The sequence below is a fragment of the Plecotus auritus genome, assembly GCF_963455305.1.
Source record: "Plecotus auritus genome assembly, chromosome: 11".
Lineage (NCBI taxonomy): Eukaryota > Metazoa > Chordata > Mammalia > Chiroptera > Vespertilionidae > Plecotus > Plecotus auritus.
Genome location: NC_137777.1, coordinates 15,802,097 through 15,829,201, shown reverse-complemented (window position 1 = coordinate 15,829,201; position 27,105 = coordinate 15,802,097). Strand labels below are relative to the sequence as shown.

The 27,105-nt window shown below is 34.8% G+C and overlaps 1 protein-coding gene across 37 annotated transcripts in view; it reads right to left on the bottom strand.

The window, feature by feature from the left end:
• Nucleotides 1-27,105, bottom strand: part of RIMS2 (regulating synaptic membrane exocytosis 2) — a 366,091-nt gene that overhangs the window by 98,155 nt on the left and 240,831 nt on the right. For 9 of the 37 annotated variants that reach the window (XM_080646601.1, XM_080646624.1, XM_080646625.1 and 6 more), the window contains one exon: nt 11,411-11,511. The exons of the other annotated variants lie outside the window; for them this stretch is intronic. In XM_080646601.1, the coding sequence (XP_080502727.1) occupies nt 11,411-11,511 (101 nt within the window). The remainder of the gene's footprint in view (nt 1-11,410; nt 11,512-27,105) is intronic. 37 annotated transcript variants of the gene reach the window in all.

The window sequence follows — 27,105 nt, the reverse complement described above, 5'->3', positions numbered from 1 at the left end:
AGCTAGCTGCTCCTTGGGCGTGGCTTGTGCTCATCAGATCTTTATCTATAAAAGCCTAAGCGACCATTAAGACCAGATGACCAGACGACCAGCTGGTAGCTATGACATGAACTGACCACCAGGGGGCAGATGCTCAATGCAGGAGCTGCCCCCTTGTGGTCAGTGTGCTCCCACAGCCAACCTCCTGCAGGCCCTCCTCCTGGCCAGCAGCCTTGATTGGCCCCAATCTCCAGCCGGGCCAAGGGACCCCCAACCGTGCACGAATTCGTGCACCGGGCCTCTAGTACTTCTGTAACTTTGCTAAAGATCTCCCCACTGCTTGATATGTCCCTCACCTCACGTATTATTCCGCAATGTAGTCACAGAATTCTCCAAACAAATGAATACTTCTTATTCTTCCTTTGCAGGGATTACTTTTTTAATATCACTTACAAAGCCTATTTTGTATGAGCATTATTTATGTATGTGTGTCTCTAATTTGATTATGAACTCCTAGATTGGAAAAATTATACCTTTCTTCCTCTCTCCCTCCTTCCTTCTTTCCATCCTCTCTTCTTTATTTTTTCATTTCTCCCATTTTATTCCTTCCTCATTCTCTCAGTTCTTTGTTTTACTGTTACTCATTTATTATTTCTCTGGCAATTTTTTTATTTTAATGTTTCAGAACCAGAATCTAGAATTATAGTTGATCAGCTTCAGAGACACCCCAGGTATGCAGTTCTGAGTTGCAGAAAAGAGAAAGTTACTAAATGTGCCCTGAGATTACAAAATATATTCAGATATACGAAAGAGGACTCATATAACTACCTTTCTTAAAAAAGCCCAGCAAAGTTATTTGGTGCTGAAACATACTTTTAGTTATTTGCTCACCACTGAGTCATTAAAAAAAATAAATCACAATATCTTAAAGGTAAAAATGATATCGCATTGGTTTCCTCATTTTATTGATATAATTAAAAGTCAGTGAAGTTAAATGAATTGACTAAAATTATACAACTTGTTAGTATAAAAGTCTATTTTTTCATTTAAAAATTTCACTTTTAATGGGATACTAGACAAGCATATTTAGAACCTAAGTTATTTCTTTTTAAAATAGTCATATATTGTTTTCTTTTTTACATATATACTTTATTTTTTTTGCATCTTTATAAATCCTTTTGTTTTTTTTAATTGTTTGAAGTATTAAAAATAGTAGTACATATGTCTCTTTTTTTCCCCCATTGACCTCCCCCCACCCTCCCCTTCCCCCCAGTACATGCCTTTACCTGCCACCCCTCAGTGTCTTTTATCCATTGGTTATGCTTATATGCATGCGTACAAGTCCTTCAGTTGATCTCTTACAGCCCCCCACCCCAAAACCTCCTCTGCCTTCCCGCTGTAGTTTGACAGTCTGTTCAATGCTTCTTTGCTTCTGTATCTATTTTTCCCCCTACATATATACTTTAAAATAAATATTTTATTCCTTTTCTGGAATTTTGAAAATTTTATCTAAAAAGGCATGAATAATCAGAATACAAAAACAGCATGAAAATAACACTACAATACCACTAGAGCTGTAGTTGGAGATTTTAAACAAGTGAAACTTTAAAATGATTAAAAAAAACAATATCATATAAACTAACCTTTTTACATTCAATTCAACATCCAGGTAATCCTTTATTTATTTATTTTTGGTGTTGGGAGAAAATGGAAATGGGCTTAGAAAGGAGCATGTTCTTATATGACTGGACCCTGAAGACTGTTAGCCTCGCTGTGAGTACTCCTCGTCATGAAAATGATCTGGAAAGGCCAATAATAAATCATAGCCATTCCTTTGTTTTCGTGGGGAGTTGTACAGAGCTGGTGAGTTTTAGTTCATCCATCAGAATGGAATTCAGCTGTCAGGCTTGTTATTTTTATTACCCCGACCTCACATGTTATAATAAAGAAAAATAACTACCATTACTGGGCACTCCCATGTAGTGGGGTGAGTTCTATACCCGAATTCTATACATACAATATTTCTACTTTCTGAAGTTATCACCAGCCAACAGTTCCTTCTCTCATATGAGATATATTTCAAGATTAGCTATATTATTTCCAGATTGGAGTATTATTTTACCATCTTCAAAACTGATAAAATAGAAATAATCAAAATTCCATGTTTAGGAAAACATTAGAGAATTTATTTTGCCAATAAATAGTCTCTGTTTTCTTTCCAACTGAAGAAAAATTACAACAAAATTTTGTGCTCATGAACAAAGCTATCATATAATAAAACTGTAGATATGTTCAAGTTATAATTAACCAAATTAAATAGAAATTATCAATGTAGATGGCTCTACACTGTTCTAGTTGATTAAGTGCATTAAATGATTAAAGGTCTTGATTTAAGTATTATTCAAATTTAGCTACCAATTATTTCATGTAAAGTAATAGACAAAAACATTATATATATAAATTAATTCTCTAAATCATAATTATTAAGCCAGAAGTTCATTTTAAAATGTATAATTCAATCACCTGTGAGAATACATCTAGTAGAGAGCCTGACACTGATCAGAGATTATTGAATCAATTAATGAAACAACATTAGATGAAGGAAATGAAATACAAAAAACCTAGCTCAAACCTAATTTTAAAGACAATGCTATGAGGTTAAATGAGTTGCTTAATTAATGATGAGTTGCCTAAAACCAAAGTGTGAATAGTGTTGTTTTTCAAAGCAGCCTCCAAAGAACCAGCTATTTCCACAGCACTTTACAGATCACAGAGTTCCCTCAATTTGTACACAGAAAAAAGGTGGGCTGTGAAGAACTGCTGGGAAATTTATCCAAAGTCTCATCACCTAAGTGGTAGAATCAGAATTAGAACCCACATCCTCCATTTCTCAGCATTCTCTCAATTGTTATTAACTCTAGACAGAAACCTAATCATATGCCCATTAGAAAATCTGTTTTTGACTCATGCCATAACCTACCTAAACTTTCTCCTGAGGTTCATATCTAGTTCGCACCTCGGTACAAAAATGTTTACTATTCACCTGCTCTAAAACCTTCAAGCAAAATGCTTGGCCCTGGAGAGCTGACAAATATGAATAAGATACAGTCCCTCTTCTCCGCAAGTACAGACTTTAACCCAGAGACAAGAAGTAAGCAAATGATTGCCATATAAGACGGGATATATGTATTTTAGGAGGTGGTAAGTGCCACGGGTTCAGAAAGTCTGTACAGTTCTCACATTTCTGTTGTTTTCAATATTTTTATACTTGTAATTTTTTGTCTATACTTAATCTTTTTAGATTATATGACATTTGAGTTAGAAGAGCATGTTTCTGCCCTATTTATCACATTTTTTCCTTCCTTATTTTCCATATCCTACTTGATTCTATAAAGCAATATCTCGCTCCTCTTGGTGACCACTAACATTCATCTCTTGTATCCCCTGTAGGGTATCCTTAGTTGTTAGCAACCAGAAACTCTGGAGGCTTGATGAAAGCAAAGATCAATGCATAAATTTATTTTTTTGCTGGAGGTAAAGTAAAATTGTTTCCACTGTGTGTCCATAGGCAGTATATAGCAAAAAATTATTGCTCTTGTCAACAGCAGCTATTGTCCATAGATTGACCCTTTTACCAGCAGGTGGCTGAATGCAACTTCTTTAAAATTCTTTCTTTTGTCAATGTTTAGTAACATTATATTTACTAAAAAAGAAATTAAAAATTATCCTGCAATTTTATAGTGTTCTTTAACACACAAGGTGTTGTCTTAGTCATCTTTAATGACTTCTTAATCATTAACAAATATCTTTTCTATATTTCCTGGTGTGATGTGTGGTTATATAGTAGAAGGTAGCAATTCACAAATACATGTAAAGAAGAATGACCAATGCTTAAATGTCCCCATAAAATTAAGAAGAAAACCATATTTCAAATTAAGAAAAATAATTTTAAAATTAAACTTGCAAACACAAAACTAAATATATTCCATCTGCTAGGACGCGAGAAAATGTAGTTGGAAAAATCAAGAGAGAAATAAAAACATTTTAAGAAATCAGAAAGTTTGAAATAATGTATTTACCTAAGAATCAATATTCATATTATAATCAAATATGCTTTCATAATGTATGAAATTGGTATTTAAAATACCACTAATTACTTTGTAGAGATATGTTATGGGTGAACTATGTACCCCCAAATTCATATGTTGTAGTCCTAGCTCCTAGTACCTCAGAGTGTGACTGTATTTGGAGACGTGGTAAAAACAGGTCATGTGGGTGGGCACTAATCCAATAGGACTGGTGTCCTTAGAAGAAGAGACAATTAGGACACAGACACACACAAAGGGAAGACCATGTGAGGCTACAACCAGAAGGTGGCCATCTGCAAACCAAGAAGGTCTCAGAAGAAACCAAACCAGTCAATACTTTGATCCTGGATTTCTAGCCTCTATAGAACTGCAAGAAAATTAGTTTTTATTGTTTTAGCTACCCAGTCTGTGGCATTTTGTTATGACAGCTCTAGCAAACTAACACAAAATACTAAGGGCAAAAAACACAACCCTGAAGTTAGAACCTTTTAAATTCAAAGATTAATCACATATAAAACTACAAAATTTCTAAAATTCCATGAATATTATTTTAACTGTAGATCTTTAACATAAAGCAAGGTATATTTGTATTATTATGGGACAAAAAGGAAGTGAATAGTTGTTGCTTCCATCAGCTAAAATATGGAGGAAAGAAATTCTCCTTTGGCTCAAAGCTTTAGGGTGTGTGTGTGTGTAAATTACATGTAAATATAATTCTCTCTCTTTCTTTAAATTAAAGTTGAAGTACTATCAGCTTGCTAGAGAGTAGAAATGGTAAGCATAATTACTTGGGGTAGATAAAAAGTTGACTAAACTGATAGAAATAAGACAACTCAAATAAATTTTTACTCTTAAAATTATCATTAATTTTTACTTTTCTTCTCTTTCTACCCACATATTTTTAGGATTACCTTCAACATCTAATAGATTGTTGATGGAAAAAAATACAGGCCTGAACTTCCAAGGGCTTTGGTATGAGTGCGTTATCTGTTGGAAACAATTTGACAATTTTTCTTTTCCTCATCATCATCATCATTATCATCATCATCATCTTACAGCTAACATTTAATTATTCCTTATTATATTCCAAACTCTGATTAAGAGTTATATATATGGATTTAACCTTGGAAACAATCCTATGAGGTAGGTACTAGGATCACCATGTCTGATAGAATAAGAAATCTAGGCACAAAGATGTTAATTAACTTGCCCAAGGTAAGATTTGAACCCTGGCAGTTGGTTCTGGAGTCCACACTTTTAACACTACTCTGCAGTCATAATCACTGAAAATAAGCTGAAGGATAATGAACAAAACTGCCTCTATCTCTCTATTGCTGTCACGCAGATTTTAGAAGCTGTGCTGTGAATGTGGTTGCTGCTATGGTTACAGTAATGCCCACCAATAGCAAGAAGTTAAACATGCAACAGCTACTCCTCCCTTGATATATTGATCATCCCTTCCTTTTGTTATCTCAAAGATAAATCAAGAAATTATATAAATTCATATGGAAAATTTTTAGTTACTATTTAATTCTAGTTTTGTGAATTTTAATGAATGAGAAATCTACTTTCACAAACATGAATAAGAAAAAAAACCACAGAAGAGAGAAAATAGGATATAAAGTCTTTTAAAATATGACCTTATTTAGTTTTTCATTCAATCCATGACTCGCTTTTAATTAGCACTTGTCGATTTTGTAGGTGACACTAAAGATTTTAAAATCAGGTCATGATAAAGATTAGCACTAATATCTCTTGCGCTTCTAGAATTACTGTAACTCTTAATAGTTTAATTATCTAGATTTTAAAATCTAGTTTTATTTCTCTTCATAAACACACTTGGTAAAGGAACAACCTTGTAATGATGTAAAAAATAAGTCCACAGCAGGCGACGAATTAAAGGCATGGAGGCTGGGTTCTCTTGAGATTTTGGTACAGAACATGAAGCTCTCTGATTGCAGGATTGTGCAGAAATAAACACAACAGTAGAAAAATTTTACAAAGTAGAACTGAAGCTCGGAAATCCTGGTGCGGCCACTAATTAGATTGGTAAGGTTTCTTGACCTGGTTTGGGCTGAAAACTATGAGTAGGTGATCTTAATTCTTATTTTAAAAAACTGAAACCTTTCTGCTGGATACCTGGCTAGACTAAGTCTAGCAGGAATTTTTTGAAAATCTGAATCCTACCTCTGTTCATGAAACAGTAGACAACCTATTCCAAAAAGTGATGCTTCATTACTTCTAAGGGACATCTTAAGCTACTCCTGGAGGACCTTACGAGGAGGACCTGGGTTACGGAGCTCACTCCTATGAGAATTCTCCTGTTCTGTTCATCAGGTGGTCCGGTCTAACACTGGCATGGTGTCTGTTTTATGTGACTACCAGGGTCTCTTGGCAGCTTGAGAACTGAGGCTGCAGCAGATTTCTCTCCAGCGGCACTAGCCTAGCTCACCCAGAACGTTATTGGAAGGTGTCATATGCTACCAGCAACGCAACTTTGCTGCTTAGGCAAATGTTTTTTTCTCTTTAACATTTTATTTCAATCACTGCTATAAAATTATAGCATATCTTTCATTTCTTCACTTCTATAAATGCCTGTATTTTTGTGTCTTCTTAGTAATTTGTATAAGGCCATCTAATCTACATTTTAAAATTTGTTTTATATGAATTTAGTCTTTCGGTTTTCAGGTCGGTTTATGTCCCCGCTATTAAGGAGTACTGCATTTCTTGTTAAATCCCCATACCCACATGTGTACCTGGTAACCACCTCCCAAGGGCCAGACATGTTTAATATCAACCCTAATAACATAATTACTCAATCTTATTAATTTAGTTTGTAATTCCTCATCACATATTATGTTCCACTCTCCTTTTATTTTTTTAAATCTCCATATCCCTCGAAGATTCACAAATTCTTTCCCTTTAAATTTCATTTTTCCTTTTAGATCTACGTTGCTTGAATCTTTTTGAGACTAAAGGAAACATTCAATAATAATTGAGTTACACTGAAATCCTTTTTATTAGTTCAATTATTTCTTTACCATTTCTTTTGACCTCATTTATTTCTGGTGCCTATTTGATGTTATTATAAGATAATAATAATTACAAATATTAGCTACACCATTTATTGAGCATCCTACTAAATGCTAAACCATTAATACACATAATCTCATTTCATCCTAATCACTGCCCTATGAAATAGATCTCAAAGTCTTATTTAATGAATTTTAAAAACCTATCCAAAGTCCCCAGGTGGAGTTTGCTTGACTCCAAGTTACTCTTATGTACTGCTGGGACACTTTGATGATCCTGGAGTCTAAAGTACAAACATCATACCTATCAACAGCCACTCCTACTAAGCCCCAACCTGTTTCCTCTCCTCTCTCTGATGTCCCTATTGGCTGTGTTTTGAAAGTCAATTTAAAGCATGTAAGGTTGGCATTTAATGTGTATTCTCAGTGTTGAGAGGAGACTAAGCTCTAATAAAGGGGACAGCTCATATAACAGTGGCTATCTACTTGCCAAAAACACTTTGTCTTTACCTGTTTAAATTTTTTGTATATTGATATGGCCTACAATTCAATCATGTGAGTTTTATTTCTATTTACAGGATGTGTGTTTTTTAAAAAAAAAACATGAAACTATTTGTGTGTTGTTTTATGCATATCTTAATGTAAATTAGTTTGATTGCTTTCCTTCTAACATGCCTCTGAAATTGGGGAATAGGCCCCTAAAAGACAGAAAGCCTGGGTGAAAAGGTGACAGTACCTAGGATGAGGTATGCACCTGTCATTTCTTTTGCTACATAGTTGTCTGATCCCACAGCAGTAACTCAATATATTAAATTATGGTTGAATGAATTAGTATGGACTTATGGTCCACTTTGAAAACTTCTGAGCAATTTAGGCTATATTACTTAATTCTAGAGAGGTAAATAAGAACTCAGAAAATAATAATCTAAGTGCTTATGATTGGGGTAAGATATTTCTGTGATGATTTTGTGGGAATATTATTACCATTTTATATAGGGCATGGGTTCTACAGAGAAATAGGCTTTGAGTTCCAAATAAATACTGTACCAATGAACTGTATAGCAGTCTCTGTTGAAATGTTATGGACTGCCCTGTTAAAAATACATTCTGGGATAATTTTAAAATATTAAATATGGCTAATGTAAAAAAGTAAAAATCATATTTAAATAAAATGATCAAATTCCCCATATCAATTTGCAGATATACTATCTACATGGTTGGATTTTCAATTATTGCTAATTATATTAATTTATCATTATGTAACTCCCAGAAGGGTTGTTGGTCTATGCTGAATTATAATTTGCTCTGTTAAATTTAATAAACAAATTCCATTTTTCTGAACTACTGAAGAGCAGAGAATGTTGGTTTTATAGAAAAAATAAAAGTTGATCTTTGAACATCTGCCAAGAGTGGAATAGATAAGGAGAATGCAATAGACATGAAAGGGTGCATTGCCTACACAGTTAAATTCTGTTTTGAGGGGGAAAAACCCCAAGAAATCATCCACAGATTAAACAGGAATCATATCTGCAAATGCCTTTTTCTGCTCTTATTAAATATAGACGCTCTGCTTTTCATTTTCTCATATATTTAAAATATTCTTAGGACAACAGTAACAATAGGCATTTCTCTACTGAGGTTTTCATGGTGAGTTATTAAAGAGATTTTTAGAAAATTAGTAAGCGTTGCTTACAAACTATCAGTGCAGAAGCTTGCAAACTGCAGGGAGGCAATGCCATGTAAAATGTGCAGGGTGTAGTTAAAAAAGAAACTTGGCTAACGCTTGATGACATCACATCAACGCTCCTTGACAGTTTCACTGGCATTTCAGGAACACGGCTAACGAGCACAGCATGTGCTCCACATGTCTCAGGCTTCGGAGGCCATCTCTGATATCTCACATTTGAGAAGCAGGTTAGCTACAAATAATGCTTTCCGTGACTTAGCGGCTATGTAAACTTGGGTAGATTTCATAAACTTTCTATATCTTTGTTCTCTCATCTGTTAAATGATTTTTTTCAAGAATTAGATATAATGTATTAGAGTACTTAGCTCAACAGCAAGCTTTTAATTGGCACTTGTTATCAAAATAAGGAAGAAAAGAATGAAAATATAAAGCTAAATATCCATAATTAAAAAGAAAAGAATGCTGTTGAGAATTTTAATCTAAGGAACTGTTAGTATGGAAATTAATAATAACTAAATCTATATGTACCCTTGACTGATGAAGAACCCTCTATAATTATAGAGAATTACATCCTGAAGTCCTCAGGTGATGCCGATTCTCCAGGAAAACCATTTGAAAACCACTGCCATAGAGGATGTTTAGGAAATTATATTGCTTAATATAATTAGTCCTTGGCCAAGGCTTACATTTTGTCTAGCCTACAATAAATAGTGTCAAAGTTATGTAAGTTTGAAGCCTCAGGCATTCATTTATTTATAAATTGGAATGGAATCAAAACTTGTTTTTCTGAAAAATACTTTGAGTAGTGCCTATAACATTCTTTAGTCAACGCTCCTGTAAGAAATTCCTGTCACGTATCCAGGAATTATCATTGTGATTGCTTCTAAGGAACTTGTCTTTATTGCATTTAACTATGTAAATCATACAACCAACCCAGTTTCTCTTTCTGCCTTTGCTGCTTGTTAGGAAGCTCATGGTCAAAGTATAAGCTCCACATACAGCAGGTATCTAAGATCTCACATTGCATTTTGCTCACAAACTTTAATTTACCTTGTTTAGTCTTGACTTCATTTTCTCTTGATACTCATTTCTTCATTGACAGTACTATTGAAAGTATTATATGTATTTTTAAAAATTATCTACATTCCTGAAGTATAGTGGGGTATAAACAAGGAAATAAAATAAATCTGTGTTACCTGAAGACATGTTTATGAAAGTTTTAATATCCTATTTTATTAGGACTTCATGCCTTGGTCTTAGGATTATATGAAATCAAAGAGAGGTTAGAGTATAACAGAGGCCACATAAGATCAGGCCTATATAGCCCAAGTCAGAAATATAAAAAAATACTTGGGAAGGCACAGCTATCACTTCTGATACCAAGTTCAAAAGGTTAGGGATGTATCTGAAATATACCATTAAAAAACTATTTTCTGTGAAATTCACCGAACCTATGTGAAGTTATTCATACTTTTATTTTAGAGGACAATTTCTAGACGCTCAGAACCCAGTGAGTAAAGGCAACGCTATTTTTGTCTGTCTTAAGTTTACCTCTCTTGACTTCGGGCTGTGCCATTCCCAGCACACCAGAATTTTGTGATGAACAATTGTATGTTCACTGTGCCCGTATTTGGGGAAGAGATTGTGGCTTGAAAGATGATGCTGATGTAAGAATCTCTGCCTCTTCTAGGTTATATAGTAGAGAATCTAGAAACTCCTTCTACTTAGCACATGTGCACCTATGTTTACTTAAGTCTTGACTTTAACAAAGAATGGAGTATAATGGAGAGAAACTGAAGGTTTAGGAGGTGAGGATGAAATATACGTAAGTATATAAAAATCCAAACTGTTCTTCTCTATCACACAGATAAATAAACCACAAATATGACATGATTGCAATGATTACATTACTAAATCACAGAATACATAATAACTAAATGTTATGAGTAAGGTTTGTGATTTTCATTCCTTTATTAACTCTTAAATAGGTACGTTAGAACAAGTTTTTCCATGACTTTGGCCATTAATAATATCTTTAAAATATTTTTAAAATATAAAGTCAATGAAGAGCAAGAGAAATGAAATACTTTTTTACTACCTTGGTAAACCTCACACCTCAACTTATTCCCAAAAAGTAGTTTAAAAATACTCTTGCTAAAAAACCTTTTGAACTCCTTACACCACCTCATTCATGAGTATGTATTTTTTTTCTAATACCTCATTTATAAACCAGATTCAGTTAAAATACTATAAAATCAAAAACATTCTATTTGTGTGTAGGAAAACCATAAGAAGATAATAGTTCTTAAATATTCTGAGGGTGTTAGAGCCTTTATAGGTTTTATAAAATGAAAAATTCTAAAATAATTATTTTTCAGATCATCTATGAGTTTCATTCCTTTTATCTTCTATATTATATAATGATTTTTTAAAATATAAGGCAAATTCTATACCTAAAAGTTGGTATACACATACATAATAAATTTCAGCATTTAATAATATCATGGGGCTATTGAATTATATGTTCATGTCTGACTAATCTGCATTCAGCTGTTTAAGAGAATCTAATGGTTTCATATGATTAACTGAATATTTTACAACTTTTAAAAAGAAAAATGTCTTGCCTTTGAATGGTAATCTTGTTCCAGTCTGGGATCTGATCCGGCTACCTGTTTGTATTTGTTAATTTTCATTTGGCGATTTCTCTCCTCTATATCCATAGCACCTATCGAGTAGAAAAAAACCCATAAAATTAATGTTCAGTTCTTATTTGTGAGCCCTAGTTACAGGACGTATAAAAGAAGAAATGCTAGGCTGATATATTACTGTCATTCAAGGTAATATATACAAATTAAATGTATTATTTTTAGATATATTTAAAGTATGCAATTTTGCAAATAAAAGCATGATTATTAAATATATTAAATAATTTTAATCTGAAGAAAATGTAAATGAATTTAAACAAAAGACAAACAAATCTTCACTAGATAAAAAACACTTTCTGGTACATGTAGGTCAAGGAGTATAATTTAACAACACATACATTTGACAATCGTACTATCATAAAAACTTTGGATTATAATACATGAAGACTTGATTTATTTACTGGAGAAAAGTTTTAAGTTTAATTGGTTTCAAATACAATTTTACAATTGGGCTAATAAGATTAGCCCATGTATTAAAACAGGTTGTCCTAACATACATGTGGATGCAGTTATGAATATATTTTGAACTTGAATTTTCAAGAACTGGGATCAAGAAAGAAGCACTTAGAATAATACTACTCAGAAGAAATCATGACAGTAAAGGCACAGAGTACTACTGAAGTCATTTCAGAAAAAGAAAAAACTAAGGAGGTGAGAGAGTGAGATGGTAAGCTTATTAAAACGAGATTAATACTCTCTACAATAGGTGCTACCTCAAGACACATCAGTCAGGGGGGGTCTTTAAAAAGTTTGGTTAGGACAAGAACTAAGTTCTGTTAGCAAATTTTAGCAAATATAAAGAAAGTGCTTTACAAGTATATTTGTGATTTTTATTAAAGACATTTTATAGGAAAACTAGAGGCCTGATGCATGAAAATCGTGCAAGGAGCTCGGCTCCCGCTACAGCGGTGGCTGCCTCGGCCCCCGCTGCCACGATGGCCAGGGGCCTCTGCCGCCTCTGCCTTGGCTCCTGCCCGCCGTGGCTTCGTCCAAAAGGTCATCTGGAAGGATGTCCAGAAGGACTTCAGGTCTAATTAGCATATTATGCTCTTATTATTATAGATTCCATTTCTCAAGTAAAAAAAACAAATAAACACAAAATCTCAATTATATACTACAAATTTCAAACTGGGAAAAATAATCATAGCTTAGTAGGCTGGTAACTATAATAAAATGTTGTCAAGTAAATGCACATGCACTGAGTGTAGGTAGGAGTGTAAACACACTCATACATAACCCCTTGCTTAAGATCATAACTTTAACTGCAATAAAGATAGCTGGATAAAAATGTGCCTGTTTAAAGGTAGGCATTTTAATATTCATTCTTAAAAAATTTATATATCTGATAGTTCTTGATAGTAACAAATTTTAAGTAGAAATCAATTAATTAAATAATATAAAGAGGGGAAAAAGTTTCAAAGAGGACTAAGAAAATCCTAAATAAAGTAATGTATAAAGACTATACATTATATGACCTTTAAGTATAACAGCAAATTTAAATCAATTATTCAATAAAGTGAGGCAATCAGTTCATTTTAAGTTATATTTTAATAAAAATTTGATAATTGATTATGCTATGTGTCAAATTATAAAACAGGAATATACATATCATGTTAACATCAATTGAATGACACATAAAATCAATTGAGTGCCTCCATGACATGAATGTGAAATATGGTTAAGTATCATATCTATTGATTGATTAAAATACAAGTTTAGAATTGTTTGTACCTCAGGAGATATTCTCAATATATAAGATAAAAATAAGATAAGATTTATCCAAGAGCAAGGGATACCATCCAGGCATTGAAAAATATGTATACTGAAAGAGTATTAGCTAATTTGAGAGTTTGGAAAGTGTTTTTTAGAATGTTTCATTTTGATATTATAGTTTGAAAATAGTATTTTAAATATGAATAGCATCAACTGACAAAGGTTTAAATACATTACACACACACACACACACACACACACACACACACATACATACAAATCCATACACACACACATACAAATATATGTCTTTTCTAATATTTAAACTATTTTCTGAATATCAACCTCTGATGAAGCTACATTAGGTTCCTTCTGATTACTAGCTAGTATGGGTTACATGCTGGAAGGAGCTAGCAAACTTTTTCTGTAAAGGGCCCAACAGTAAATATCCTAGGCTTTGCATACCACATGACTTCTGCCAAAACTCTGCCACTGCAACTCTAATGAAACCTTATTTACAAAGCAGGCAGCAGGCTGGGTTTGATCTGTGGGCCACAGTTGGCGGGACCCCTGTGTTAGAGTATATTGGTTTAATATTGCTTGGTAATGGTTTAGAGATTTTGTAGAATCAGGTTTTTATGATGATCTTATCACTTACATTTAACAGATAACTGGGAGGTATAAGAGAGATATTAATCTGTAAATAGAGTTTGCATCTTAACCTTTTAAATGTGTTATCAACTAAATTCCAATCTCAAACACATCTCTCAACTCCGGACTCAATCATCATCTATAGATGGTCCTAAATGGAAAAATAATGTTAGAGCCTTAACCAATGAAATATCAAGGGACCACCTTAGAGAATATATAGTCAGCAAACTTGGGTAAACATACATATAACTTACAACTTAAAATTCTCCTATGATGCTAATCCTTAGGAGAGTAACCCGACATGCCTGTTAGGCTCAGATGATGTTTTCCATCCCATTCCTTTCCTACATGTCATCAACCTATTCTCACAAAGAAAACACTCCACAAACAATAATATCTTTGGAGAGGAATGTATCCTATTGATAACGAGATCCATCATAAAAAATTCTTCACCAGCAAGTTCATTTTTCTTTGCTGGTCTTCTTTCCTAAGGAAAAATAACCTAGAAATAATATTTTCAATAATATTATTTTGGTTTCAACCAAACTCAAGTCTTCTTTTTTCTTTCCCTGAGGAATGAAAAAGCAATTTAGAGAAATCATTGCAAGAAAAAGAGCTGTTCATTCTCTGGCTGGGGAATGAAATACATAATTTCTAAACTTTCAACTCGGATGTCCAATGCTGTACTTACAGAAAAGGAAAATAAGTGAAATTGTTAAAGAGCAGGTTTTTATTCACTATCCTATCTTTCAGATTTACACTGCAAATGTGCATACAAAAGGTCCTAAAAATTCTACAATGACGCATAATCATTTGATCACAGAATCTATTCCCTCACCTAGTATCTGTTAATATCTTGCTATACTAATGGCAAAAATACATTGTGGGAAATACTGGCTTACAAGTTTAGAGGGTAAATTTATCTAAGAATTTCTAAAATTCACATTCTTATATGTGATAACACTACATTTATTACAAAAGACATATTAGTACTTTGATTTGATTCTTTAATTTAAGCATGCTAAAAATTAGTCATTATATGTTCAGCATCAAATGTCAAAGCCTTTCAAATTATAATAAAAAGTGATTAAGAAGTTAATGGGACAGTCACACTTCTTGGACAAATACATTTACAACAAAAGTTTGCATATATTTCTGTCTATTTGTTGAGGAAATAATCTATTTAAGTGTATTAAATTATAATATTCAAACTGTCTGATTGGCTTTCCTAATAATGCTAATTTAAATTATAAAAGGCTTTGTTCTTTTCCACTCTAAATATTTTAAGGCCGATAACAAAAACAAAAATCAAATGTAGATATGCTGAAATTCATAAATCTCTCAAAATGTTTTTCTCAAATTGGAAACTCCGGTCCATTCTATATCACATAATTTTAAAAATCCAGTATTTTGTTGATTCTGATTTAATGTGTTTTCTAAAATCATATCACATATTTTTTATCTATTTACTTTGATATATATAAGCCATTTTAGAGTTTTATTTGTTCTTAAGTCAATAAGCTTAAACCAATCAATGGTTATTTTAAACTTAAAAAGAAGACTACTTAATGTGTCTAGAAAGTGAAAGTCATACGTATAATGTTGTTAAAACAATCAAGTTAAAAAATTTAGTTCTAGGTGAATTTTGTATCCAGACATGAAGTAGAAAATGGGCCGATTAGCAAGCAGCAAGCCAGTGGTTGCTTAGGTTTCATTTCTCACGTCTGCCACAAAGATCAGTACCCCTTCAGGGAGTTCTGTAGTACACTTCACACAGAATTCATCTTGTTTGCTTTACCAACACACACATACAGCTTTTGTGGTCCCAAAGCAGCTGTATGCCCCAAATTCTTTGAAGTGGGGACACAGATTTGGCAGTAATTTCACAATGAGGCTGAACAGTAGTGATCAGAAGATGACACTTGTGATCTTAAATGAAATGCTCAAATCTGGGGATCTCAAGAGAAAAAGCTCTTAAACCTAATACCAACGCTGCAAGAAAGAACTCTAAAATTCAGAAAAATATGAGTGAACCTATAATCACAGACATCATGGAAGTCTAAACTTATGAATCTTACTGTTATCTAGAAACTGTATCAGTTAGTACCCTAAATTTTCATAGCTAACTTAGTAAGTTTTAAACATCCTCCCTTCTCCCCTACCCATCCTTTTCTATCTCTAGGTAAATGCGTGATGTTAGCTTAAAGAAAAAGCCTTCCTTTAATTAAGATAAAAACAATTTATCATGAGAGTTTCTGAGGAAAATAACACTATTTTTAATTCCTTTTTCTTTGGTTATTTGTCTTCACAAAACTAAGATGTGCCTCTAAACAATCTGAAGTTAGAAAACAAATTTATGTTATTATATTTAAAGATAATATATCAAGAACTTATAAAATAATCAATAAATGTTAGCATTTTATAATTGGATTTATTATAACTTTTAACCTTTTAAAAGATACATATTAAATTTGTTTTCCAGTTAAATTTAAGAATTAAAAGCATTTGTGCAATATTAAGTTTTAATTAATAATGAAGGATTTCCAACAAAAACTTTTGTTGAACTATTCAAACAATTGATAGCACCATAAAGTGTATCTTTAACAAATCTAATTGATTTGCATAAAACGTATTTATAATAAATGTAATCTGAACATAAAACAAAATATTATCTGTAGCATTTTTCTGACTGAAATTACAAAAGTATATTACTTACATAGTAGAAGCATATTTTAAAAATTAACTATTTCTTGCCAAACCATTGAGGAGAGGAAAAAATTACATTTAACTATCTTATTGAATCTTTTTTCCCCCTGACTATTTTATTTTTTTCTTTATTGATTAAGGTATTACATGTGTCCTTATCCCCCCGTTCCCCGCCCCCTCATGCTGTCTGTGTCCATTGGTTAGGCTTATATGCTTTCCTACAAGTCCTTTGGTTGATCTCTCCCCCTTACCCCCACCCTCCCCTACCTTAATGAATCTTACTTTACAAACTTTTCTTCTAAGAAAATACAAACAATGTGGAAAAGGCACAAAACAAAACAAGATTCCAGGCAATAATAATGACATTGACAGAAATGAGATACTCCAAATGAACAGTTAAAAGGGCCAAATTCATGTATTCATGAGTTAGGTGAGTGCCAAATTAAATGCAATGAAGAAAAATGTAAAATCAGTGTATCTGCTATTGGCTCATTTAGAGGTGACAGTTACACAGGAGAACGCATGGCTATTTGTTTATTTTCTAGATTCAGTAGGGTAGACTATAAAAACAACTTACTGATGTTTTTCCATAGTCAGAGGAATAAGAATAGAAATTGTTGAAATGACTCATTAAATAAGTATGAATCTAGTATTTTGTCATGTGATAATTTTATTTTCAAAGGCAGTGCAATTCAAAAAGAAAATATTGTCCTTGATTTTATTGAATATCTTATTTTTTCAATATCTAATAACTGTAAAAAGTTATTTTTCAGATTGACAGCCATATATTAGCTTTTGACAAAAAATTAATGGTTATTTACATTCATGTTTTCCCATGTACCTGATGTACAAAGCTAAAAAGTAAATTACTTTAAAATACAATATATTCGGTACTGTGTATCAAGAGACTTTCACAGTGGTCATATTTTTTAACCTGAAATTCTACTCCCAAGGATCTTTCCTAAATAAATAAATCAGTGTGCAAAGATGTACACACTGGTACATTCATTATACCATTGCTTGATAATAATGAAGGCTTAGGAAAAGAAACTCTAAATGTCCAATAACAGGGGATTAGTTAATTGCACTTATGGTATATCTACAGAATACTATGCAACCATGAAAAATGATGAGTGTAGTGTGCATGTACATTCACATATGAAAATTACATAAAATAAAGACATTGCAAATAATTCTAAAACAGATTAAATGATAGATATAGTACTATTGTTTATAAACCATACTTTAAAAAATATTCATAAAATATATTTGTACATAACCTATGCAAAGACAAAGAGATAGAATGGAAAAGATTTAAGGCTTATACATCAGAGTGTTAGCATTCATCACTGGTTATTGGAAGTAAATATAAACACGATTGTTTTTTTATTTGGGTTAAGATAGAGCTTATAAAATATCCAAAATGATTATATCTTATTTAAAAGAAAAGTGTTATTTTAAAAAATCACAAAATGTATGTTTATGTGAAATATGACAAATTATCAAGTTTGAAAACCTTATGTTTTTGTTATACTTTAATAAAAAAATGCTTTGAAAATAAATGTTAAATAATTTTAAAAATGCAAATGTGCAATCATTTATTACTTAATTTACCTTAAGTACAAAAAGTGACCTGGCATGTTATAAGATTTTCCATATTAGGTTTTTTCAGATGTGGAACTTAAGAAACTACACAACAAACTGTTTAATAGTTACTTTAGCCCTAGCCAGTTTGGCTCACTGGATAGAACGTCGGCCTGGGGACTGAAGGGTCCCAGGTTCGATTCCGGTCAAGGGCATGCACCTTGGTTGCAGGCACATCCCCAGTAGGGGATGTGCAGGAGGCAGCTGATCGATGCTTCTCTCTCATCGATGTTTCTAACTCTCTATCCCTCTCCCTTCCTCTCTGTAAAAAATCAATAAAATATATATATTTTTAAAAATTGTTACTTTAAGATTATTTCTTCACAATCACTTGCCTATAATGAATTTTCTGATATTTTACACTAAAACTTTATTATATACTAGAACTTAATAAAAAGTACACGATGTTAAATTATTTGTTAAAAACAGACGTAATACAGAGAATAACAAATATTGGAATAAGTTAAATTGAGAAGAAGTATGGAAATAAGTTTGTGAAAAATGATAAATTATGTGCCAAATTATATCTATATTAGTACTGGAGCAAACAGAAGCATTTGCTTTTAAAGTGCAAACAACCTTGCCCTGGCCGGTTTGGCTCAGTGGTTAAAGCGTCAGCCTGCGGACCAACGGATCCTGGGTTCAAGGGCGCGTACCTTGGTTGCAGGCTCCTCCCTGGCCTGGGCCCTGGTCAGGGTTTGTGCAGGAGACAACCAATCGATGTGCTTCTCTCACATCGGTGTTTCTCTCTGTCTTTCCCTCCCTCTTCCCCTCTCCCTAAAAATCAATGGAAAAATATCCTCAGGTGAGGATTAACAAAATAAATAAATAACAAAGTGTGAACAAACTTAACCTTAACTATGCAATTAAGATACACAAATTTTGAGGGATACTTATTTCCAAATTGATTAATTTTGAGAAATTTTCAACTGTGATCATTAGAAACTGACATATTTGGAACAAGAGAAAACAGAATTTGATTTTCTTTGTAATGCGTTTGCTTATAAAAGTATCTTTCTCAGCTCCCAGGAATGCAGGAAAACTGAACTTCATATGTGCATAAGTGAAACATGAAATTAAATGGAACATAAAAGCTCTAGAAACTTACAAAACTATTCTCTACCTTGAGGCTCATAGTTATGAGCTATAATAGTCTTTTGAATTGTGTTCTAAACCTTAACAATCTATTTTAGATATTTAGGTTACCTGTTACTCTTTACAGCTGTCTGCTGTTTCTCTGTTAACTCCCTGCCATATTCTTTAAATAATACTTCAAAAGAGATGTTACAGACAAATTTCATAAACTACTTTCACTGGAGTCCAAAGAAACTGATATTCAAACTACGTTTGGGCATATATTTAGGACTACTTAGGTAATATATAAAAACAACTCATTTTAATTTTGTGCATTTTCAATAATTTTTCAAGCCAGATTTATAAAGGCATAATTAGCATAAATCAAAATTCACAGTACTTAGGTGCAAAGTTCTATGACATCTGTATATAGTCCTGCAACCTCACCACAACCAATATACAGAGTATCTGTCAGCCTGAAATGTTCCTCAAGCTGCTCAGTTGGCAGTCCTCCCCTGCCTGCCTGCCCAGATACCCACTGATCACCACATTCTGCTAGCTTTTCCTTTTTCTTCAATCATGTTTTTGGACTAGAATTTTATTGAATGAGGCATAGAAAATGGAATGTAACAAAGCTTTGAAAAGTACAGTTAAAATCTTGTGTTCTAGAATTTAGTATTAGATGTTCCTGCACAATTAAGTTCTTATAAAGAGCTTCACATGTGTTGTGATTATGTCACTTAATCAGCAAAACTGTATGTGATGGGACTTATTATTTTCTCAATTATTACTTATTAGAAAATTTATTTAGTCATAAAATAAATGGCTGAGATTGTCTGTCCTCCAAAACTCAGCATCTGAAATATTTATTCATGAAATATCTCTCTTCTGTCTCTCACAGACACAGACATACACACACAGACCACCACCACCATCATCATCACCACCACCACCACACTCCACTCTCATTTAAATCTTTTTCCAGTGTCCTCCCTTTTAACATTTCCTTCTTTTCCTTTTCAAGTTACATCTCCTCTTTGGCCAACTGTGTGTGTGTGTGTGTGTGTGTGTGTGTGTGTGTGTGTGTGTGTAATGCTTCACCTTATTTCCCTACTAGAGGCTCGGTGCACAAAATTCATGCACCGGGGGGGAGAGGGTGTCCCTCAGCCCAGCCTGCACCCTCTCCAATCTGGGACCCCTCGAGGAATGGCCGACTGCCCGGTGGGATTGGGCCTAAACAGGCAGTTGGACATCCCTCTCACAACCCAGGACTGCTGGCTCCCAACTGCTCGCCTGCTTGCCTTCCTGACTGCCCCTAACCGCTTCTGCCTGCCAGCCTGATCACCCCCTAACTGCTTCTGCCTGCCAGCCTGATCACCCCCTAACCACTCCCCTGACAGCCTGATTGATGCCTAACTGCTCCCCTGCCAGCCTCTTTGCCCCTAACTGCCTTCCCCTGCAGGCCTGGTCACCCCTAACTGCCCTCCCCTGTAGGCCTGGTCACCCCTAACTGCCCTCCCCTGAAGGCCTGGTAACCCCCAACTGCTCTCCCTTACAGGCCTGGGTCCCCCCACAGCCCTTCCCTGCAGACCCAGTCACCCCCAACTTCCCTCCTCTGCCGGCGGGTCACCCCTAACTGCCCTCCCAAGCATGCTTGATCGCCCACAACTGCCCTCCCTTGCAGGCCTGGTTCCTCCCAACTGCCCTCCCCTGCTGGCCATCTTGTGGTGGCCATATTGTGTCCACATGGGGGCAGCCATCTTGTGTGTTGGAGTGATGGTCAATCTGCATATTGCTCTTTTATTAGATAGGATAGAGGCCTGGTGCATGGGTGGGGGCCAGCTGGTTTGCCCTGAAGGGTGTCCCAGATCAGGGTGGGGGTTCCCTTAGGGTGTGGGGGGCCTGGGCGAGGGGCCTGTGGTGGTTTGCAGGCTGGCCACGCCCCCCGGCGACCCAAGCAGAGGCCCTGGTATCTGGGGTTTATTTATCTTCTACAATTGAAACTTTGTAGCCTGGAGTGGAGCCAAGCCTTCTGCTCGCTCCGTGGCAGCAGCCATTTCTGTTGAGATTTATGTATCTTCTATAATTGAAACTTTGTAGCCTTAAGCGGAGGCCAAAGCAGGCCAGGGCTGCAGAAGCTTGGCTACCTCCATCGCCGCGGGCAGCCCTAGCCTTCTGCTCTCTCCAGCTCTGTGGCTGCTGCCATTTCTGTTGGGCTTTATTTATCTTCTGTAATTGAAACTTTGTAGCATTGAGTGGAGGCCTGGGCCGGCAAGGGCAGGCGGAAAGCTTGGCTTCCTCCATTGCCAGGGAAACCCAAGCCTCCCTCCTGCTCTCTGTGGATGCAGTCATCTTGGTTGGGTTTATTTGCATATTCCCTCCTGATTGGCTGGTGGGCGTGGCTGGTGGGTGTAGCAGAGGTACGGTCAATTTGCATATTACTCTTTTATTAGATAGGATGATCCCAAATTTAGACTATATTAGGGTTGTTTTTAATCTTTAATATTCTTTTCAGAGATTCCTTCAGATTCTCATTCCTTTACTCTGAACTGGCTATCAACCTCCTTCACATTCTGCTTATCACCTATAATTGTATTTCCCCCCATAAGTTATGTCACATAATTAATCCAATTACTTTTACTTATTAATGTTTTGCTTTTCATTAAACTGTGCCTTTCACACAATTAATTCCATTCCTCATCCTTACTCTCACGTCCTGCATGCCATCCCCTCAAGCCTTCATACAGGCTGATAAAAATAAACATCCTTCTCTTTAGTTAAATTACAACCTAATTTAAATTCTCTTGAAAATTATCCCTAAAGTAGCATTATTCATGCTAACTTACCCTCTTTCATATGAAACTAATTTATCTTTCATTACAACCTGTTTATATCAATGTTTCCTTTCTTTCCTTCTTTTTGTTAATCCTCACCAAAGATATTTTCCTATTGATTTTTAGAGAGAGTGGAAGGGAGGGAGGGAGTGGGAGAAAGAGAGAAACATCAATGTAGGAGAGGCACATCGATTGCTTGTCTCCCACACACATCTCTGGGCCAGGGATTGAACCTGCAACCCAGGTAAGTGCCCTTGACCTGGAATCAAACCCCCTGGGCCCCTCAGTGGGCAGGCAGGCACTCTAACCACTTAGCATACTGGCCAGGGCCACAATGTTTTCTTTATATAGATACCTGATTACTAACTTGACTTAATATATGTACCCTTTCCTTAGAGTCAAAAGATTTAAAAAATGTATTTTTATCATAACTTAACTGGCACCCAGAGCTACACTTTATTCATTCACCTCTCTACAAATCTTCTTTTAATTGATTTTAGAGAGAGGAACGGGGGGGGGGGGGGATGGAGAAAGAGAGAGAGAGAGAGAGAGAGAGAGAGAGAGAGAGAGAGAGAGAGAGATATCAATTCTTGCTTCACTTACTTATGCATTCATTGGTTGGTTCTCGAATGTGCTCTGACAGGATTGAACCCACAACCTTGGCATATGGGGATGACGCTCTAACCAACTGAGCTACTTGGTGGCCAGGGCCACTACAAATCTTTACTATTTAAAACTCTTATCTGTCACCAATACTTAAATGCATTTTCAGAAAAATATTTATAGCCAAAAATTATTCTCCTCTTCTGAATTTTAATGCCCTTGCTTTATCTTCTGTTTATTGATCTTTATGGATAATTTGCACAGCTGGTTTCTTATTATTTTTTTTGGTTTAATTAAAATATGACCTCTTCAGAAAATACTAGATTACTCTATTTAAAAGAACTCCTTCCCTACCCAAGTCATAATCGGCTACATAGGATTTTTTTAAATTTTATTTTATTGTTTAAAGTTACAATAGTAGTACATATGTCTCCTTTTGTTCCCTATTGACATTCCCCCTGCATCCCCTACCCCCCAGCACAAATATCACTTATAAATATCTACACTTATCTTGGCCCTGGCTGGTGTGGCTCAACTGTTAGAACATCGGTCTGTGGGCACCAAAGGGTCTAGGGTTCAATTCCCGGTCAAGGCACCAGGGTTGCAGGTTCAACCCCCAGCCCCGGTCAGGGTACATGTGGGAGGCAACCAATCCATGTGTCTCTCTCACATCGATGCTTCTGTTTCCCTCTCTCTCTCCCTCTGTTCCTCCCTTCCTCCCTTCTCTCTAAAAATCAATGGGTAAAGATTAACAAAAAAATAAAAATGAAATAAACCTGTCTTGGTTAGTGACGATTTACTTGTCTAATAATGTAAGTTTTTATGATGAGAAAGACCTTGCCTGTCTTTGTCACTGTAACTTCTCCAATGCCTAGAATAAGACCTGGCAGTAGATATTTGTTGAACAAATGAATTTTTAGAATGTGAAATACTTTTATGTCACTGGTATAAGAATTTCAGGAATAACCTTCCCTTTATATAAGCTAATCATGTATATAATAGTTTAGTATGCTATTATGATACCTAGAGAATGACTTGAGCCTAGTATAGCCAAATAGATTATTTGGGTATTTTATAAGGATACTAGAGGCCCGATGCACGAAATTTGTGCAAGGTAGGCCTTCCTTCCCCCGGCTGCGGGCACCGGCTTCCCTCCAGCCACCCGGGACCTGGGCTTCCTTCGCAGCCCTGGTTTCATCTAGAAGGATGTCTGGTCTAATTAGCATATTATGCTTTTATTATTATAGATTTTAATAGTTTCTATTTTAGATTTTTATTTCTATCTTAATCAAGACCCATTTTCATTATTTATACATTAAACCTGTAATTTACTATAATTCTGAGCAATATGTATGTTGTGTGTGTTAAAATATTTAAGAGAGGATATTTGAATAGTTTGAATAATTTATAAAATGTTAAAAATATTATTTTGGCCACCTGCCATACACTATTTGAAAAAATGTCTCTAATCTTTAAAACAGCCCTTCAGTCCTACATGAGAAAAGTGGGAGCTCACCCTGTTGTTTGTTTTCCTTTCTAGGCATTTATTTGCTTACTCTTGAAATAATTTTTTTTTTTTTTTTATCTTGGCAGGTCATTTGTTTTTATTCTTCTATTGATTGAAAGTAAACACACACACAAATGATCAATTCTCTTTTACCAATGAATACTTAAGATCACACAGGCCTTTGAATCTCATACTTTATTGCTCACCAACATGTTTCTTTATAAGGCAATAGAGAATAAAGCATAACTTTGTTTGATTGTTCTTCAAAGGAAGCATAATGTATTTTTTAAAAGTATCTAGGATTAAGTAGTTTGCCTTATTTCTGGTGCTACAAATAAGTAACGAAACTGGTAGTAAGTATAGTCTAATGCTCAGCTCTACCATTAAAATTATTTTCTCACTATTTTTAAACCAATAGATACGGGTAGATCATCTAAACTCTTCAGTAGTTCATTGTTTATAGATTATTGATATATTAAATTTAAATTCAAAACCCATGATTTTGCTAAAAACAAGCATAAATCATAAGTAAAGAGCTACATAAGTATATCTGTCTGTTAAAATAAACTTTTGATATAATTTTTTTTGTAGTAATTAAGAGCTACCATTTTTTATTATTTAGTCTGGACGAAACTCTGCAATAACTTCTTTACAGATACTATTTTCAATTTTTTCCACATTACAAAAATATAGAACACTTGTAAATGTAAAGCCTCAGGTGAGGATTAACAAGAAAAAGAAAAATATTTGTCACATGAAATTTCGTAAGAGTAAGAAGAAAAAGTGTAAACATTAATAAAGCTCACTAAACTTGATTATGATTTGCAAGGGCTACAATCAATGATTTTGGTGCTTCACAATGTGTGATGAACTCCATTCCTCAGTGACTACACGAGGATCCATTAACACAAATGAAGATCCTATGACTGTGGTGGGAAACATAAACATATTCTTCAATTTAGTATGTCAGGGAAAAGATTAACCTTATGAAATTATGTTTCCATCGCATTTGGGTTGAATTATTAATAGCTTGTGTTAACGAGAAAAATACCAACTTACTCATTAGAGATGTCATAGTGTAATAGAGATATTACATTTTATTGGTCACAAACTCCAGTAAGTTTTTGAAAAGACTTAACTTCCTGTAACTTTTATTAAACAAGTGAAATCCATTCTGAGTTGCTTGTTATAAAATTTACTCCTTTCTCTTCTAAAATTAATTCCTTTTTTTTTTTTCAGAAGCTCTTATTACCTTCTCTATCATTCTTTCTTTAATTCTTATTTCCTTTGAAACAGAATGCACTTGTCTTCATTTATTTCTAGGCTTAGGAGAATGTGTGGAACCCTAAATTCCCGTGTCAGTTAATACAGACCAAGTCCCAACCTAACAGTGTTAGAGGCCTACAACTAGAACTGAGAAAACTCACTCCTCAGCTTCCTCATGCCAGGAGAAAAGGCAGTGTCATAGAGCTGCAGCTACTACTGCAGTGGCTGCAGTTGTTAGACGATCATTTACTCTACGAAGTGTTCCCCCTGATATTTCCAGTGCCCACCTGGCACCATACTAGAGGCCCGATGCATGAAATTCATGCAAGGGCCTTGGCCCCAGCCCCTGCCCGCCGCCGTGGCCAGGGGAGGGGGGAAAAGGGCCTCTGCCGCCTCTGCCTCGGCCCCCGCCTGCTGCGGCTTTGTCCAGAAGGAAGGACGTCTGGAAGGATGTCCGGTCTAATTAGCATATTATGCTTTTATTATTATAGATTATTCACTATATTTCCTATGCTATACTTTACATCCCCATGACTATTTTGTAACTCCCAAACACAGTTTTTGTTTTTCCCCTAAAACTTATGTTCCCTCTCTCAATAACATGTACCACCATCTATCTAAACATTCAGTCACCTGAGATTTTTATCTTTCCCTGCATTGATAATATCTAATCTGTAACTAAGCCTTTAAATAACTTCTGATGTACCAATTGCCTCTATTGATACTTTAATCCAGCTCATTATCATCTCTTAACTGATTGATGAATTATCCTCATAAATTATCTTTCTGCTTATAGTGCACAGGTACATTTTTTAAAGTATAGCTTTAATCCTTCCAGAAAGAAACATCTGATCTTGTTCCTCCCCTACTTTATGCTTCAATAACCTACACCATCTTCAGAAACCCTCCCTGCATACTTTTCTGAACCTGTTTGAATTACTTTGCCTATATCATTTCTTCTCCCTGAAATGCTTCCTACACATGAGGCCAATATCTTTCTAGTTTTTAACATTCAACTCAAAGGTCATCTTTTCTATGAAATCTTTCTTGAACTAATATCCACCCTTTTCAGGTGGAAGTGATCACACTTTGTGACTCCACTAATATATGTAAAATGTTAAATATATAGATATATAATTTCTCATTATACCTGTAATATTATTGTGTTTACTTGTTAGCCTCACATTAGAAAAGCCCACAAGGATAGGGGGCTGTATTGTGCCCTGTTATTTCCAGCACCTAGGACAGTACCACACAGCAAGTGCTTAAAAAATGACTGTTCAATGGCCTGGCTGGTGTGGGTTGGTGGTTGAGCATCGACCTACATACCAAGAGGTCACAGGTTCGATTCCCTGTCAAGGCACATACCGTGGTTGAGGACTCCATGCCCAGTAGGGGGCATGCAGGAGACAACGAACTGATGTTTCTCATCAATGTTTCTCTCTCTCTCTCTCCCTTCTTACTCTCTCTCTAAAAAGCAATAAAAAAAATTTTTCTTTAATGAGTGTTAAATGAATGTTTAAGTTTTAGCTTAAGTGTTACTTCTTCCATGAAGCCTTTCTGGCCATCTAGTTAAAACAAATTTTATTTGACTTTATACCTTTGTTAGAGTCACC